Genomic DNA, 16537 nt, shown 5'->3' with positions numbered 1-16537 from the left:
TTGTGCGTGACATTTAATATTCGACACTGCGGTAACATTGCTAAGCTTTTTTTTTTTTTAATTCATCCAAAACCTAAAACCAGTTGCTAAATTGGAAATGGCACAATCGGGGATTACAAGTGCTGCATCATTGGTGTCTACTGAGGCAAGTGATTTATTTTTTGTTCCTTCTAGTTTTTCTCTGTGTTAGCTGTTAGAAAGCAACTGGAAAACTCCACTTAAATTAATTCCATTCGCTGATACTTCTGAGAGTTGAATTTCGTGTTGTGTTTTTTGCGATGTTGGTGTTCAGGACATCTTGTTTTTAAGCCTGCCACGCATTGATTACCTTGAATGACAGGTGTTTAAAGAGACCGCCGATAAATAAGTCAGAGATGCTGGAGAATTAAAAAAAAAAAATAGTGCAGGTTGGATCCAGGGTGCTAACATAAAGAATTTTCACGTATTTACAGCGATTGGATCTTTTAAACATTGGACGGAAACAGTAGGATACCAAAAAGTGGGAAGGTCGTCTTTTTATGTTTACACTCATCATTTTCATCTGCTTTTCTTCGCTTTATGAAGGGCCGATTTCCACTTATCTCATAGAGTTCAGTCTTCACAATATTATTGAATATATTTGTATGCTTTTAATCTTGTTTTTATAGTAAAGCATACCGCTTTATTGTAGAATGGTTTAAAAGCTGGTTGCTTTACTTTGATGTGATAAGTAAAAGGCAGCTGAAAAACATACGGGCATAGAATTTTTTAAAAGATGGACAATTTTTCCCCCCAGTTACAACAGTTCGTTGTTTAACTGAAGACTGAAATGCAGGTCCTTGGCTTACAAACATTTGTTCAGTGACTGTTCAAGGTTATGGGGCACTGAAAAAAGTGACTTAGTATGGGTTTTCAAAACTGTCAAATAATGATGATGATGATGTTGGAAGGGACCTTAGAGGTCATCTAGTCCAACCCCCTGCTCAGGCAGGAAACCCTATACCATTTCGGACAAATGGCTGTCCAGTCTCTTCTTAAAAACCTCCAGTGTTGGAGCATTCACAGCTTCTGGAGGCAGGTTGTTCCACTGGTTAATTGTTCTCACTGTCAGGAAGTTTCTCCTTAATTCCAGGTTGCTTCTCTCCTTGATTAGTTTCCATCCGTTGCTTCTCGTCCTGCCTTCAGGCACTTTGGAGAATAGCTTGACTGCCTCTTCTTTGGGGCAGCCCCTGAGATACTGGAAGGCTGCTATCATGTCCCCCCTCGTCCTTCTCTTCATTAAACTAGACATACCCAATTCCAGCCACCGTTCCTTATATGCTTTAGCCTCCAGTCCCCTAATCATCTTTGTTGCTCTTCTCTGCACTCTTTCTAGAGACTCAACATCTTTTTTACATGGTGGTGACCAAAATTGGATGCCGTATTCCAAGTGTGACCTTACCAAGGCCTTGTAAAGTGGTATTAATACTTCACGTGATCTTGATTCTCTCCCTCTGTTAATGCAGCCTAGGATTGCGTTGGTTTTTTTGACAGCTGCAGCACACGGCTGGCTCCTGTTTAAGGGATTGTCCACTAGGACTCCGAGATTCCTCTCGCAGTCATGCAATTGACTTGTTCCTACCGAAACATTTCCGTGGTAAGAGAATCAGACGCTGATGTCATTGTTTCCCCTGGGATGCCCAGTTAGGGACTCCTTTTATGTCCCTGTTAAGCTGCCTGTCAGAGTTATATGTTTCTGTCTACTCACAGTCGCCCGCTTTTGAACGTTTGGATTGGCAGGAGCCGGACCCAGTGGCGGAAGCTCATCCCAGGTCTCAAACACGAGCCTGCCGATTGTCAGCCCAGAGTCCTAACCACCTCAGCCACCGTGCTCCCAACTCCCAAATATTACCTATTCCGTTTGTAATTCTGGGAGGCGATCAAACACATCTGGAGGTTTGGGTCAAGAAGAAAAAAGCTACTTTAGTTGTTCTTGAAAGCTTGTTGTTGTTGTTAGTTGTGAAGTCGTGTCCGACCCATCGCGACCCCATGGACCACGTTCCTCCAGGCCTTCCTGTCCTCCACCATCTTCTGGAGTCCCTTTAAGCTCACGCCTGCTGCTTCAGTGACTCCGTCCAGCCACCTCCTTCTCTGTCGTCCCCTTCTTCTCTTGCCCTCCATCTTTCCCAGCATCAGGCTCTTCTCCAGTGAGTCCTTCCTTCTCATTAGGTGGCCAAAGGACTTGAGTTTCAACTTCAGGATCTGGCCTTCTAAAGAGCAGTCGGGGTTGATCTCCTCTACGACTGACCGGTTGGATCGCCTTGCAGTCCAGGGGACTCGCAGGAGTCTTCTCCAGCACCAGAGTTCAAAGGCCTCCATTCTTTGGCGCTCCGCCTTCTTTTGCGATCCAAACTGACCAATATATGCTCCTTTCTTAGCAGGACCCTAGCAGAGAAGAGGAGGAGGAGGAGAAGGAGGAGGAGGAGGAAGGAGGAGAACATCCTGCAGAAGCTGACACGTGCTGGTGAGTTAAAGAATACTAGCATAGTTACTGGTAATATCCTGATGGAAGAGGAATTCTAACAATGCAACCAACCAATAGCTTGGGAAACGCCACGAATGCACTCCTGTGTAAAAACTGATAAGCCAATATCTACAGCTACGTAGATATTTCTTCCATCCTGGCAGTGCTAAGCAAATACTCTGTTTTAGACACCAAGTTTCATCAGTGCCTTTTCATCCGCAGAATGGGTATAAACCCAGTCCCATCAGTTGCTCAGTGGAAATTCCTCTTGTTTTTAACTTGGTTTTAACGCCTAGTGGGAGGGCACTATGCTTCCCTTGCTAGGAACCGAGCCCATTTATCCCATTGAAATAGGCAGTTTTTGAAATGGGACAGAGAGGAGGGCGTGGACCTATCCTGAAAAACACTAGAAGGCAGGACAAGAAGCAACAGATGGAAACTAACCAAGGAGAGAAGCAACCTGGAACTAAGGAGGAATTTCCTAACAGGGAGAACAATTTAACCAGTGGGACGACTTGCCTCCAGACGTTGTGGGCGCTCCATCGCTGGAGGTTTTTAAGAAGGGACTGGACAGCCCTTTGTCCTGAATGATTATAGGGTCTCCTGCTTGAGGGGGTTGGACTTGAAGACCTCCAAAATCTCTTCCAGCTCTTATTCCGTATTCAATATTCCAAGCACAGTGTGTTTTCAGTAGAGAAGATATTCTGGAATCGTTTACTGTGAGGATGATAACTTCCCGTTTAAAAAAAAAGCCCTTTAGTATGTAGGGAGATTGCTTGTCATGCATTGCCATATTTAATAATAATAAAGTTGGAAGGGACCTTGGAGGTCATCTAGTCCAACCCCCTGCTCAGGCAGGAAACCCTATACTATTTCAGATAAGAATAGAATAGAAATAGAATAGAATAGAATAGAATAGCAGAGTTGGAAGGGACCTTGGAGGTCATCTAGTCCAACCCCCTGCTCAGGCCGGAAACCCTATACTATTTCAGATAAGAATTGAATAGAAATAGGAATAGAATAGAATATGAATGGGATAGGATAGGATAGGATAGAATAGAATAGAATAGAATAGAATAGCAGAGTTGGAAAGGACCTTGGAGGTCATCTAGTCCAACTCCCTGCTCAGGCAGGAAACCCTATACTATTTCAGATAAGAATGAAATAGAATAGAATAGAATAGAATAGAATAGAATAGAATAGAATAACAGAGTTGGAAGGGATCTTGGAGGTCATCTAGTCCAACCCCCTGCTCAGGCAGGAAACCCCATACCATTTCAGACAAATGGCTGTCCAGTCTCCTCTTAATTTGATTTGATCAAGTTCACATTTGTTTTGTGGGTGGTTTTAATACTTTTACCCAGCTCTTAATAACACCTTTTACAAGTGTATTCGGTGTTTGCAAAAAACCCCAAAACATTACAGCTGGGCTAGGAACTTAATAATCGATTTGTTAAATTAGCACCGGAGGGCGCGCCGAAGCGGAAAACGTGACTCATGGGAACAAAAGGATTCCTAAAGACCCGGAGACCTGTGACATCCCGTTCTACGTGTCTGAATTTGTGGAAAGGAAAGTTGGGACGGATTACGATTCATTAAGCAAGCTCGGCAAGCTGATTGAGCAGTTGTCAAAAAACCAGATGAAATTAGAAGAACAGGTGAGTTCCATCCTGAGAGGGAAGGTGTGTTCAAATACTTTAAGAAAAATAGCCCACTCTTTAGGTTTCCAATTATTTGGACTCTAAATGAAGCATTGGGCAGCCTTCTCCAAGGCCTGGCATTTCTTCACATATTACAAATAATATTTCACGGATATGGTCCTTGATTTACAACCATTTTTTGAGCGGCTGAATTTACAACGGCCCTGGAAAAAAAGGTGACTTGTGACCAGTTTCTCACACTTATGACCGTTGCAGCCTCCCCACGGTCACTTGATCAAAATCCAGCCGCTTGCCAACTGGCGTGTATTTTGTGACCGTTGCACTGCCCTGTGGTCACGTGATCACTACATGAAACCTTCCCAGCCGGCTTCTGACAAAAGTCAATGGGGAATCATTAAGCAAGGATTCGCTTAATAACTGTAGCAAGAAAGGTCGTAAAATGGGGCAAAATTCATTGCCTTGCTGAGCGATGGGCTAAATTGCAGTTCTAATTCGAGGACTATCTGTCCAGGGAATCCCAGGCATGAAGCCCACGTTTATGGATTTTAACTATTTAAATGCGGGAAGGCTGTTTTTAAAGTAACATACATTGGTCTGTATCGGGTAGGCAACCTTGGCTCTTTTATGACTCGTGGACTTCAACTCCCAGAATTCCTCACCCAGCATGGGGGAATTATGGCCCCCTTCATGACTTGCGGACTTCAACTCCCAAAATTCCTGAGCCAGCATGGCTTAGCTTGGAAACCTCTCCCTTTCCCCTCAGCATGGCTGGCTCAGGAATTCTGGGAGTTGAAGTCCAGAAGTCATGAAGGGGTCATAGTTCCCCCATGCTGGCTCAGGAATTCTGGGAGTTGAAGTTCACAAGTCATGAAGGGGTCATAGTTCCCCCATGCTGGCTCAGGAATTCTGGGAAGTCCAGAAGTCATGAAGGGGGCCATAGTTCCCCCATGCTGGCTCAGGAATTCTGGGAGTTGACGTCCAGAAGTCATGAAGGGGGCCATAGTTCCCCCATGCTGGCTCAGGAATTCTGGAAGTTGAAGTCCACGAATCATAAAAGAGTCAAGGTTGCCTACCCCTGGTCTGTATATAGCCAGGGCTGGCTGAGAAATTCTGGGAGTTGAAGTCCACAAAGTCTTAAAGTTGCCAAGTGTGAAGACTCCTGGTATATAGGATATATTTGGCTCATGCACCAATATTACACCCATCACATTGGATGTGATAAATAACATTGGCGTTGATTGTCAGGTCACGTATTGAACTAATTCTCACTTGTTTTTTATTCAGACCATTTTAAACAAGTTTTTTCTCTCTCTTAAGACTAGCTTTCTATTGCCGTTTTAATGTTTTTGGTTGCTTAATGGACACGATACAGGAAGTACCGATAGTCCTCGGCTTACAACAGTTCATTTAGCGACCGTTCAAAGTTGCAACGGCACTGAAAAAAGTGACTTATGACCGTTTTTCACACTCACAACCGTTGCAGCCATCGCCAGGGTCACGTGATCAAAATTCAGTCCCTTGGCAACTGACTTATATTTACGACGGTCGCAGAGTCCCCCCCCCAGGGTCACGCGATCCCCTTTTGTGTCCTTCTGACAAGCAAAGTCAATGGGGGAAACCAGGTTAACAACTTAACCACCATGTTACCAAACTTAACCACTGCAGGGATTCATTTAACAACTGTCGCACGAAAGGTCATAAAATGAGGCCGCACTCACTTAAATGTCTCGGCGACAAAAATTTTGGGCTCGGGCGTTGTCGTTAAGTCGAAGGTGGTCCGTGTAACCGCCTGCTGCTCTCCCGACGACGACAGGTTCTCACCGTTTCATCGGAAGTCCCCAAAAGGATCCAGAAGGCCTTGCAGAACGCCGAAGATTCGAAGAAATCTTTCCACGAGCTTCTGGAGAGCGAGAGGGTTTTGAACGATGCGGTGAACGGCCACCTGTTGACCTCCAGCCCTTGGATGGAGGAGTTTGCTGCCTTGATAAGCCAAATAAAAGAAGTCGAGAGACACCTGGCTTACTTAAAACAGATTTCACAAGTAGAAGAATTAAGGTAAAGAAGGTTTCAAATCGTTTCGTATTGTTTCAGTATAACGGAAGGCTTAAAACGGAGGTCACCAACCTTTTGTCGGTTGGCGGACCGGAGGAAAAGGGAGAGGGAAGCATTTTACGTGTGTGTGCGCGCGCCCGGGGCCGCGAGCACAGGCGTGCCGCAAACGGGGCGGGACTAGCGCCTGCATGATACTAGCCCTGCCCTGTTCTTGCGTGGCGCAGCCCCTTGTTTCTGCGCCCGTGGTGCGGCGGTGGCCATTTTTGTGCCTTGCAGCGGGGCGGTGGCCCATTTTTGCACCCCGTGATATGGCGATGCCCCGTTTTCGCACCCCGAGGCCCATTTTTGCACCCCATGGCACAAAAATGTTATATGAGTATGTGACTACATGCTTGAATTTCTTTGATTTATTTACTTAGTTTACAGTAATAACCTTTCTTTGCCTCTGGCATTCAGGCTCCTAAGGTAGCTTTGTGATAATTTTTTGATTTCCATATGGAATTAGTTGGCTAATTTATTTATTTTTCACAGGTAATTCTATTTTAGGGGGTCTTTGGTGCTCTCTGAGCTTGGTGGTTTTCTTGCAGATGTTTCATTGCTAACACTGATGGTGTTACCTAGTTGGGTCATGAAATGTCTGCAAGAAAACCACCAAGGGACTGAAGGCTAAAACATATAAGGAACGGTTGCTGGAATTGGGTATGTCTAGTTTAATGAAGAGAAGGACGAGGGGGGACATGATAGCAGGGTTCCAGTATCTCAGGGGCTGCCCCAAAGAAGAGGGAGTCAAGCTATTCTCCAAAGCGCCTGAAGGCAGGACAAGAAGCAACGGATGGAAACTAATCAAGGAGAGAAGCAACCTAGAACTAAGGAGAAACTTATTGACAGTAGGAACAATTAACCAGTGGAACAACCTGCCTCTGGAAGTTGTGGGTGCTCCATCACTGGAAGTTTTTAAGAAGAGACTGGACAGCCATTTGTCTGAAATGGTATAGGTTCCCCTGCCTGAGCAGGGGGTTGGACTAGATGACCTCCAAGGTCATGACCTTCCAACTTTATTATTATTATTAAGCTCAGAAGATCAAAGAATCACAGTTCAACCCCAAGCTACAAACACTAATTCTATTTTGGTTTCATGTGATGATTTTTGCTTCCGGCAATACCCCACATGGTATAATCTCTGCCCATTTGTTTTTTTTTTTCCCCTCTCTGTTTTGCCAGTGACAACATCCAGCAGTATCTAATGACCAACAACGTGCCCGAGGCTGCTACGGCCTTGGCGTCCATGGCTGAGTTAGATATCAAGCTTCAAGACTCTTCCTGCTCACATCTCTTGACTTTTATAAGATCTACTATTCAATTCTGGCACAAGATCCTGAAAGACAAATTGTCCAGGTAGGAAAACGTCCATTTAATTGTCTTAGGCTTCCTTTGGATCGCCCAGTCATGGCGATAACAACTCGCTCGTGTTTTTTTGCAGTGATTTCGAAGAGACGCTGACGCAGCTGCATTGGCCATTTATTGGACCAGCACAATCCCAAGCTTTGGGCCTGGCTCCCTCCTCGCCGAACGCCGCAGAAATATACAATAACTTTGAGACCCTGTTTTCTCAACTCCTCAAACTGCAGGCATCGTATCCTCTTTAAGTTATCTTTTTTTTTTTAAGTATCCGGTTAGCCTTGGCTGAAATGCAGAATTATTGTATAATTCTTTATGGAATGTAGGGTCATGGTGGACACTTGGATTCCATCCTACCTCTGTAAGCCCTTGCACGTATTCTCACCACATTGTACCTTAACACATAAAAAAAAATCTCAGGGACGAACTATTAACCAAGCCGAAGCAACTGCCGGAAAAATACCTCCTTCCATCAACTCCACCTGTGATACTACCTATGCAGATCATGCTGGCTCCCCTTCAGAAAAGATTCAAGTACCATTTCACGGGGAATCGGCAAACCAACGTCCTGAGCAAGGTAGAATAGCCTGGATCGGCAGATCCTCCACTTAGAGGTTCTGTTTTTAAAAACTTACTTCGTAAAGGTTGCAGCCCGGGAGGGTAAGTGGAACGAACCCCGATCTTCAGTTTTTCTCTGAAAAGTTACTCGAGTTTACAGACCGCCCTCAACATAACGGCCACAATTGAGCCTAAAATTTCTGCCGCTACGTGAGACGGTTGTTAAGTGAGTTTTGCCCCAGTTGTTAAGTGAACCACTGCCGTTGTTAAGTTAGTAACCTGGTTGTTAAGTGAAGCTGGATTCCCCATTGACTTTGCTGGTCACGAGGTCGCAAAAGGGGATTGCACAGCGCTGCAACCGTCATATATCTGAGTCACTTGCCAAGCATCTGAATTTTGATCACGGGACCGTGACGATGCTACCACAGCTGTAAGGGTGGAAAAACGGCCGTGTTACTTTTTCCAGTGTCGTCGTGACTTCAAAACTGTCACTCAATGAACTGTTGTAAGTTGAGGACTACCTGTCTCTCCCTAATATTCAGCAAGGAGTGAACTTGCTTCAGTGGGGCCAATAGATCTCACTTGTTCCCTGATGGCTCTCTGGGCCAGCCGAGAATGTGCAGAGTGGAGGTTACCCACGGCTGGCTGGGGAATTCTGGGAGTTGAAGTTCACAGCTCTTAAAGTTGCTAAGGTCGGGCTCCCCAATGGCCTATACCAGGGGTAGGCAACCTTGGCTCTTTTATGACTCGTGGACTTCAACTCCCAGAATTCCTGAGCCAGCATGGCTCAGCTTGGAAACCTCTCCCTTTCCCCTCAGCGTGGCTGGCTCAGGAATTCTGGGAGTTGAAGTCCACCAGTCATAAGAGAGCCAAGGTTGCCTACCCCTGCCCTATACCATGCTGGCTGGGGAATTCTGGGAGTTGAAATTCACATCTTAAAGTTCCCAAGATCAGACTGTGGCCTATACCATGGCTGGCTGGGGAATTCTGGGTCTTAAAGTTGCTAAGGTCGGACAACTCTGAGGTAGGGCATGATGTTGCTTTGTTGTCCCTTTGACTGAGCAGCGCACAGGTTTTTCTCTGATTTTGTCTGACTTTTCTCCTTCCCAAGCCCGAGTGGTATCTTACCCAAGTATTGATGTGGATTGGGAACCACGTGTCGTTTCTCGAAGACAAAGTTCAGCCCATCCTGGACAAAGCAGGCACTTCCGCGAACGCAAGGGTAAAACCCTCTCTCCTTTTCTTGTGAATTGGCAGCCCTTGTCCCACAGGCAGTCCTTGACTTACCGCCACAACTGAGCCCAAAATTTATATTTTGCTAAGCCAGATGGTCATTAAGTGAGTTTTGCCCCGTTTTACGACTTGCCACAGGTGTTAAGCGAATCGCTGCAGTTGTTCAGGTAGTACCACGGTTGTTAAGTGAATCTGGATTCCCCCGCTGACTTCACTTGTCGGAAGGTCGCAGTCCCATGACCCCGGGACGTTGCGACCGTCATAAATATGAACCGGTTGCCAAAGCATTTGAATTTTGATCACGTGACCCTGGGGATGGTGCAGCGGTCGCAAGCGTGAAAAATGATCGTAAGTCCCTTTTTCCCAGCACTGTTGTAACTTTGAACGGTCAGTAAGCGACCTGTTGTAAGGCAAGGACCGCCGTACTTTATTTTCGGTCTTGTCCCTAGTTTGCTCTATTCTACAGCGTCAGAGCAGGCACAATCTTATTGCACTGAGGTAACCCAGGAGTAAATACAGTAAACAGTAGTCTGTATTAAATGGTGATTTATATTACACTATCTACAAATATACACTAGAAACAGGATACACGCACGGGGTGATTCAGCAAACTCCGATACACAGCAATTACCGCGGGAAATGGACAAGAGAGAAAGACTCCAGCAAAAAGCCTTCCTTCCCTTTTATACTCAGACTCTTAAAGGGATACACACACCCGCTGAATCATTCCTAACATTGCATCATTCATCTCACATTATATAAGCTGGTTAGCTTCTAAATCATTATCTTGACGTACAGGGTGTTGTTGTTTTTTTAAAGATTTTGGTCTGAAGTTTTGATCACATGACCGTCGGGACGCTGCAGCGGTCGTGAGCGTCAATCCCTTTTTTCCAGTGCCGTTGTGACTTTCGACGGTCCCTAAAAATGAATTGTTGTGAGTCGAGGACTGCCTCTGACAAGAGCCACACGGTCCTTTTATCTGTTGGTTTTAATTTTTATCTCTTTTGCTTCTTAAGTTGGAGTTTTCCCGGGCTTTGGTCATGCTCATCCTGGAGAAGCTGGACGCCGAGATCCCTTGCATGTTGTACGACGACAACCTCTTCTGCCACCTGGTGGACGAGATCCTCCTGTTTGAAAGGGAGCTGCACGGTCTTCGCGGCTACCTCACCACTCTCCCCAGCTGCATGCACATTTTATCGGAAGAAACCTACTTTCAGAGATGGTTGACGGTAGAGAGAAAATGTAAGACGCTACGGCAGAGGTCCCCAAACATTTGGGCAGCAGGGACCACCGGTTCCGTGGAGAGAGGTTTTTCCGCGGACTGGAGAGGGCGTGGTTTTGTGTGCTGCCTGCATCCCATGGATAGGTCTTTGCTTGTTTGTGCGGACCGGTTGCTGGCGTGCTGCGGCTCAGTACCGGTCCACAAACTGGGGGTTGGGGACCCTTGTGCTATCATTTCCTTGGATTAAACAATCCCCTTTTTTTTCCTTCCTGAGCAATAGTTACCCTGAATGTAAACAGGTGGCGGGATCAAATACAGGTAGTCCTCGACTTACGACAGTTCATTTAGTGACCGTTCAAAGTTACAACAACACTGGGGAAAAAAAGTGACTTAAAACAATCATTTTTCCCACGTAGGACAGTTGTGGCGTTCCCCCACAGTCATGTGATCAAAATTCAGACGCTTGGCAACTGACTCGTATTTATGACCGGCACAGTGTCCCAAGGTCACGCGATTCCCCTTTTGCGACCTTCCGACAAGCAGAGTCAAGGGGGAAGCCAGGATCACTTAAACAACTGTCTTACTATCATAACAACCACACAGTAATAACTGTGGCATGAAAGGTCGTAAAATGGGGGCAAAATTCACTGAAATATTTCACTTTGCAACAAACCTTTGGGGCTCAATTGTGCTCGTAAGCCGAGGACTATCGGTCACGTATAAAATTAACGCACCGTAATGTCTGCATTTGGGATTTTAAAAAAAAAAAGGTGGTGCTTCGTTTTTCTGACTGAGCCTTTTCTTCGTAGCTGCACTTGTGAATGAGCCTTTAGCTTCGTCATTGTGTCTTCCTCACAGTTGCTCTTCAGAAGATGGACTCCATGCTGTCATCGGAAGCTGCTTGGGTATCCCAGTACAAGGACATCACTGATGTAGATGAAATGAAGGTCCCAGACTGTGCAGAGACTTTTATGACTCTCCTCCTGGTGATCACCGGTAATTATAACGGGCTTTTGGCATTTTGCTTCCGTGGTTTATTCGTTCAAGAATGGTACCGTATCTTTTACGGGAAAATAAACTGCCGTTAGTAGTCAAGTAGAAATAGATTTCAAGAGGTACCAATATAGGAAAATATTTAGAATGGAATAGGAATAGGAATAGGAATAGGAATAGGAATAGAATAGAATAGAATAGAATAGAATAGAATAGAATAGAATAGAATAGAATAGAATAGAATGTGACCGTTCAAAGTTACAACGGCACTGGAAAAAAAAGTGACAGGACTATTTTTCAGAGTCACAGCCTTTGTAGCATCCCCACGGTCACGCGATCAAAATTCACACGCTTGGCAACTGGCGCGTATTGATGACCGTTGCATGTGATCCCCTTTTGCGACCTGGTGGGCCAAGTCAAGGGGGGGAGGCAGATTCACTTAACAACTGGGTTACCGACATCGCAACAGCAACCGTTCCCTTAAAACCGTGACCAGAAAGGGGCATAAAAATGGGGCCAAAACTCACTTAGCCGCTGTCACGCTTAGCGACAAAAAATTCAGGCCCCGTCGTGGTTGTAAGCCGAGGACCACCTGCATTCTGTTATTCCATCTCAAGAAAGTCCAGGGCAGCAGCCCAGCGACGCAGATCTTTCCGGAACACAAACAGCGGGTTTCGTGAGCCCTGCCTGTGAGTTAAAAAGAACCGAGGAAGGAGAACTTGCAGAAGAGCCTGAAGATGGATCTTTCCTTCCAGCGCGGAGGTTAACTTGGAATTTTCACAACGTGAAAATAACGCCAGTGCTTTGCGATTTCCACCCAGACAGGTACAAGCATCTTCCCACAGCGGCTCGGAAACTGCGCTTCCTCGAATTGCAGAAAGAGCTGGTGGACGACTTTAGGATCCGGCTCACTCAGGTCATGAAGGAAGAAACCAGAACGCCTCTCGCCTTTCGCTACTGTGCGATCCTGAACGCCGTCAACTACATAGCGACGGTGCTAGCAGACTGGGCCGACAACGTTGTAAGTAACAGTGTGGTGGCGGGAGCCCTTAGTGGGTGGTCGAAAGGCTTTTAGGCGAAGCTACATTCTGATAGAACGGAGCCGTCTGTCGCTGGGGGCCGAGCTGCGGGGTGACCTCTGATCTTGGTGGTTGCCTTGCAGACGTCTCGTGACCCAGCTAGGTAATCTTATCAGCGCTAGAAGGGGGGGTTGTAGAATGGAGGAGAAGGAGAAGAGCAGGAGGACTAAGGCAGGGGTCTTCAAACTTGGCCCTTTTATGATGTGTGGACTTCAACTCCCAGAATTGCCCAGCCGGCATGGGGGGGGGGGAAATGCTGGCTGGGGAATTCTGGGAGTTGAAGCCCACGCATCTTAAAATCGCCAAGGTTGAGAAACATTGATTTAGATCAGGGGTGTCAAACTGCCGGCCTACGGGCCGGATGCGTCACACAAAAGCCGTGCCCACCCCAGCTCCGTCAAGGGGGGGGGAAGTCACGATACGTTGTCATACATCACGTGACGAGTTTGACACCCCCGATTTAGATCGCGGAACGGCTGTAGCGCCACCTACTGTTGGCATGTGGTTAGTAAAGACGGGAGGACCTCAGCTGCGAAGAGCTTTTCTCTCCCTTAACGTGAAGAGATGCTCTTGAAATTTTTCGTGCCCTGCCCTTAGCTCCTTTTACTAAGCTCCTGAATCCAAAGCATATGCTTTAGCTGAAAGTTAAGATCCTTAAAAAAAAAACTAGTGGTGATAACTAGATTTTCTTGTTTTTTCTTTGAAGAGGTTTCGCTTCTCATCCCAGAGGCTTCTTCGGCTCGGACTGGATGGTGGGGAATGGAAGGATTTATACTCCTTGCAGACAGCTGGTCATTTGCATCCTTTTAGAGCGTCGTTGAGACCACTTGGAAGTTTATCTATGTCTTTAGGGTCACCTGAGTGGTGCAGATGGGTGTGGAGCCTTCTGGGCTGCAGGATATTTTCTGCCCAGTGTCCCTTCACTGTTGGGGATGAGTCTGTGTTGTCTGCATCTCAAACTGAAGCGCAAATGGTTCCCGTAGTCTGCAACGTTTTCCGAAAATCCATTCATATCCCCGCACCGTTTAAGGGGTGTTCATCCCCAAGGGCATAGCTAAATGTCTATGGAGATTCTCAGATCCTTCCACTCCCCACCATCCAGTCAGAACTGAAGAAGCTTCTGGGATGAGAAGCAAAACCTCTTCAAAGAAAAAACAAGGAAGTCCAGTTGCCTCCTGAAAAAAAAGCACCTTTGGGACAAACCAGGACCTGGATAGACTGAGAATCTCCCGAGACGCTAGTGGTGATCCTTTTTTGTTTTTCCTTCCCCCAATGTGGTTTCTCTGCGCAGTTTTTTTTACAGCTGCAGCAGGCGGCCCTGGAAATGTGCGCCGAAAGCGACGGGCTGAGCATGCTGCAGTTAGGGCAGCTGGCTTCTCTGGAAAGCTCTGTGTTCGATGACATGATCAACCTCCTGGAACGGCTGAAGCACGACATGCTCAGCCGCCAAGTCGACCACGTCTCCAAAGAGGTTAAAGAGGTGGCCAAGATCTACAAAAGGGAAAGGTAAAAACTTAGGCAGGAAACCCTAAACCATCTCAAGACAAATGGCCATCCAGTCTCTTCTTAAAAACTTCCAGTGATGGATCATTCACAAGATCTGGAGGCAGGTTAATTGTCCTCCCCGTCAGGAAATTCCTCCTTAGTTCCAGGTTGCTTCTCTCCTTGGTCAGTTTCCATCCGTTGCTTCTTCTCCAGCCTTCCGGCACTTTGGAGAATAGTCAAATCACACAATGGGAAGGGAGTGGGCAACATGTCTCCCCTTTGATGACGCGTCGCCAGCCCTTGCTCTGAGTGTCTGAACAGATCTTTTCCCAGATCTACCATCCGAGCACTTTTGTAGGAGAAGGAGTCAAGAGAGGAATCAGCCTGGAATCGTTACGTTCCCACAAACAGCTTAGTCCAGCCCTTCTCGAATTCTGTTTGACTCTTACCCAGCGCCAATTTAGTGCTGACCGGCTAGATTTCTTGTGTTATTGGCACGGACCCTCAATCAGCTTCACGTGTGGACACCTGATTCTTCGCACCGGACATTTTTCATTGACGGGGGAACGAGCCAAGCTACGGGCTTGACTTGAGCCAGGTTTCGTGTCTCTTGCGTAGGTGGCTCTCCTTGCCTTCCCAGGCCGAACAAGCGGTGATGTCCTTATCCAGCACTGCCTGCCCTTTGCTCCTGGCTTTGCGAGACCGGCTCCTTCAGTTGGAGCAGCAGCTCTGCTACTCCTTGTTCAAAACCTTCTGGCAAATGCTCGCTGAGCAAGTTGACTTGTTCATCTATCAGGAGGTAAGCAGCGTCGCCCGCGTCTTGCTGGGACTTTAGCCGAGACGGTCCTGGTTTTTAAACGCGGCCGGCCTTTGATCCGCACGCCCTCTCTTTTAGGTCATTCTGGCCAACCATTTCAACGAAGGGGGAGCGGCCCAACTCCAGTTCGATATGACTCGGAATCTTTTCCCTTTATTCTCCCATTACTGCAAGCGGCCGGAGAATTATTTCAAACAGTGAGTATGGCGCACAATGCTTGTTTATTTCTAAGTTGCCTATGGCAGTGGTGGCGAACCTATGGCACGCGTGCCAGAGGCGACACTCAGAACCCCCTCTCTGGGCACGCGCGCCATGCCCCGGAGATGGCAACCGTCCTTCTTCAACCAGCCGCCCACTAACTCGCCGAGGTCCCACATGGCTGGATGCATCCCAGCACCCATGCGCTCGCTGGCCTCTTGTGTGTGGGGGCCGATGGTGTCAGGCAGCAGCCGTCCCTGCCTCGCCTTGTGACAATGACACCCCCACCCTGCCTCGCCTCATCCCGCAGGACGAGCCTCCTGCCCACTGCCCCACCTGCCAGAGACCCCCTGGATCTCCCCCAACCCTGCCCGGCCCCCACAGGCGTCCCTCCCCACGAGCAACATTGAGGTGATCACACCCATGGCTGGCTGGGGAATTCTGGGAGTTGAAGTCCACAAGTCTTAAAGAGGCTGAGTTTGAGGACCCCTGGTATAAGGACGAAGACTGTCCAGTCTCTTCTTAAAAACCTCCATTGTTGGAGCATTCACCGCTTCTGGAGGCAGGTGGTTCCACTGGTTAATTGTTCTCACTGTCAGGAAGTTTCTCCTTAGTACTAGGTTGCTTCTCTCCTTGATTAGTTTCCATCCGTTGCTTCTCGTCCTGCCTTCAGGTGCTTTGGAGAATAGCTTGACTCCCTCTTCTTTGGGGCAGCCCCTGAGATATTGGAAGACTGCTATCATGTCCCCCCTCGTCCTTCTCTTCATTAAACTAGACATACCCAATTCCAGCAACCGTTCTTTATATTGTTTGAAAGTTCTCAGAATCACACAAGATTTTTGTCACCTGGCAGTTAAAAGCTTCTCTCGGAGAAAGAAACCTAAAGTTATCTTGGATGAGGGATCGGTGGTTGTGTTACTCTTTGAAACGTACCCAGATTTAGAACTGGATTTATTTTTTTATTTTTTTTTTGTCTAGCATCAAGGAGGCCTGTATTGTGCTGAACTTAAACATCGGTTCCGCCCTGCTGTTGAGGGACGTGCTACAGTCGGCTCCGGAAACCAGAACTGGAATCAGCTTTCCTTCAAATCAACCCACCGCTGTGGCAGCTTTAAATGAACTTGGGATTTATAAGTTAGCTCCAAAGGATGTTGAGATTCTCCTTAATTTGAGGACAAATTGGCCTAATACGGGCAAATAATCAAGGCGAACAGAACGGAGAGACACTCATCGCTGTTACATTATTTAGAAATGACCCTATGTTCTCATGTGATGCCGAGTAAACTGCCTTAGAAAGAAAAACATGCATTAAAAAACAGCTGAAAACTAAACCGCGATACATCACGGCTTCAAAGAAAC

At 46.9% G+C, this 16537-nt stretch overlaps 1 protein-coding gene across 1 annotated transcript; it reads left to right on the top strand.

The window, feature by feature from the left end:
• Positions 1 to 1579: 1579 nt before the first annotated feature.
• Positions 1580 to 16379, top strand: RINT1 (RAD50 interactor 1). The gene is made up of 15 exons (XM_015813623.1): positions 1580 to 1615; positions 1729 to 1790; positions 3945 to 4140; positions 5957 to 6198; positions 7417 to 7590; positions 7676 to 7828; positions 8014 to 8170; positions 9263 to 9373; positions 10401 to 10626; positions 11465 to 11602; positions 12421 to 12620; positions 13970 to 14184; positions 14782 to 14962; positions 15059 to 15177; positions 16157 to 16379. The coding sequence occupies exons 1-15, from the start codon at positions 1580 to 1582 to the stop codon at positions 16377 to 16379; spliced, it is 2433 nt and encodes an 810-aa protein (XP_015669109.1).
• Positions 16380 to 16537: the final 158 nt, after the last annotated feature.

Source organism: Protobothrops mucrosquamatus, unplaced genomic scaffold (genome assembly GCF_001527695.2).
Source record: "Protobothrops mucrosquamatus isolate PMUCROS unplaced genomic scaffold, P.Mucros_1.0 scaffold_70, whole genome shotgun sequence".
Classification (NCBI taxonomy): domain Eukaryota; kingdom Metazoa; phylum Chordata; class Lepidosauria; order Squamata; family Viperidae; genus Protobothrops; species Protobothrops mucrosquamatus.
The sequence above is the reverse complement of the archived record's forward strand: the minus strand, read 5'-3'. Positions and strand labels throughout refer to the sequence as shown.

Bases quoted from the DNA above. Each gene is read 5' to 3' on its own strand.
- RINT1 (XM_015813623.1), top strand. From the start codon at position 1,580: ATGCAATTGACTTGTTCCTACCGAAACATTTCCGTG. The intron at 11,603-12,420 runs GTAATTATAACG...ATTTCCACCCAG, and splicing joins TCTCCTCCTGGTGATCACCG to ACAGGTACAAGCATCTTCCC. The intron at 14,185-14,781 runs GTAAAAACTTAG...TCTCTTGCGTAG, and splicing joins AAGATCTACAAAAGGGAAAG to GTGGCTCTCCTTGCCTTCCC.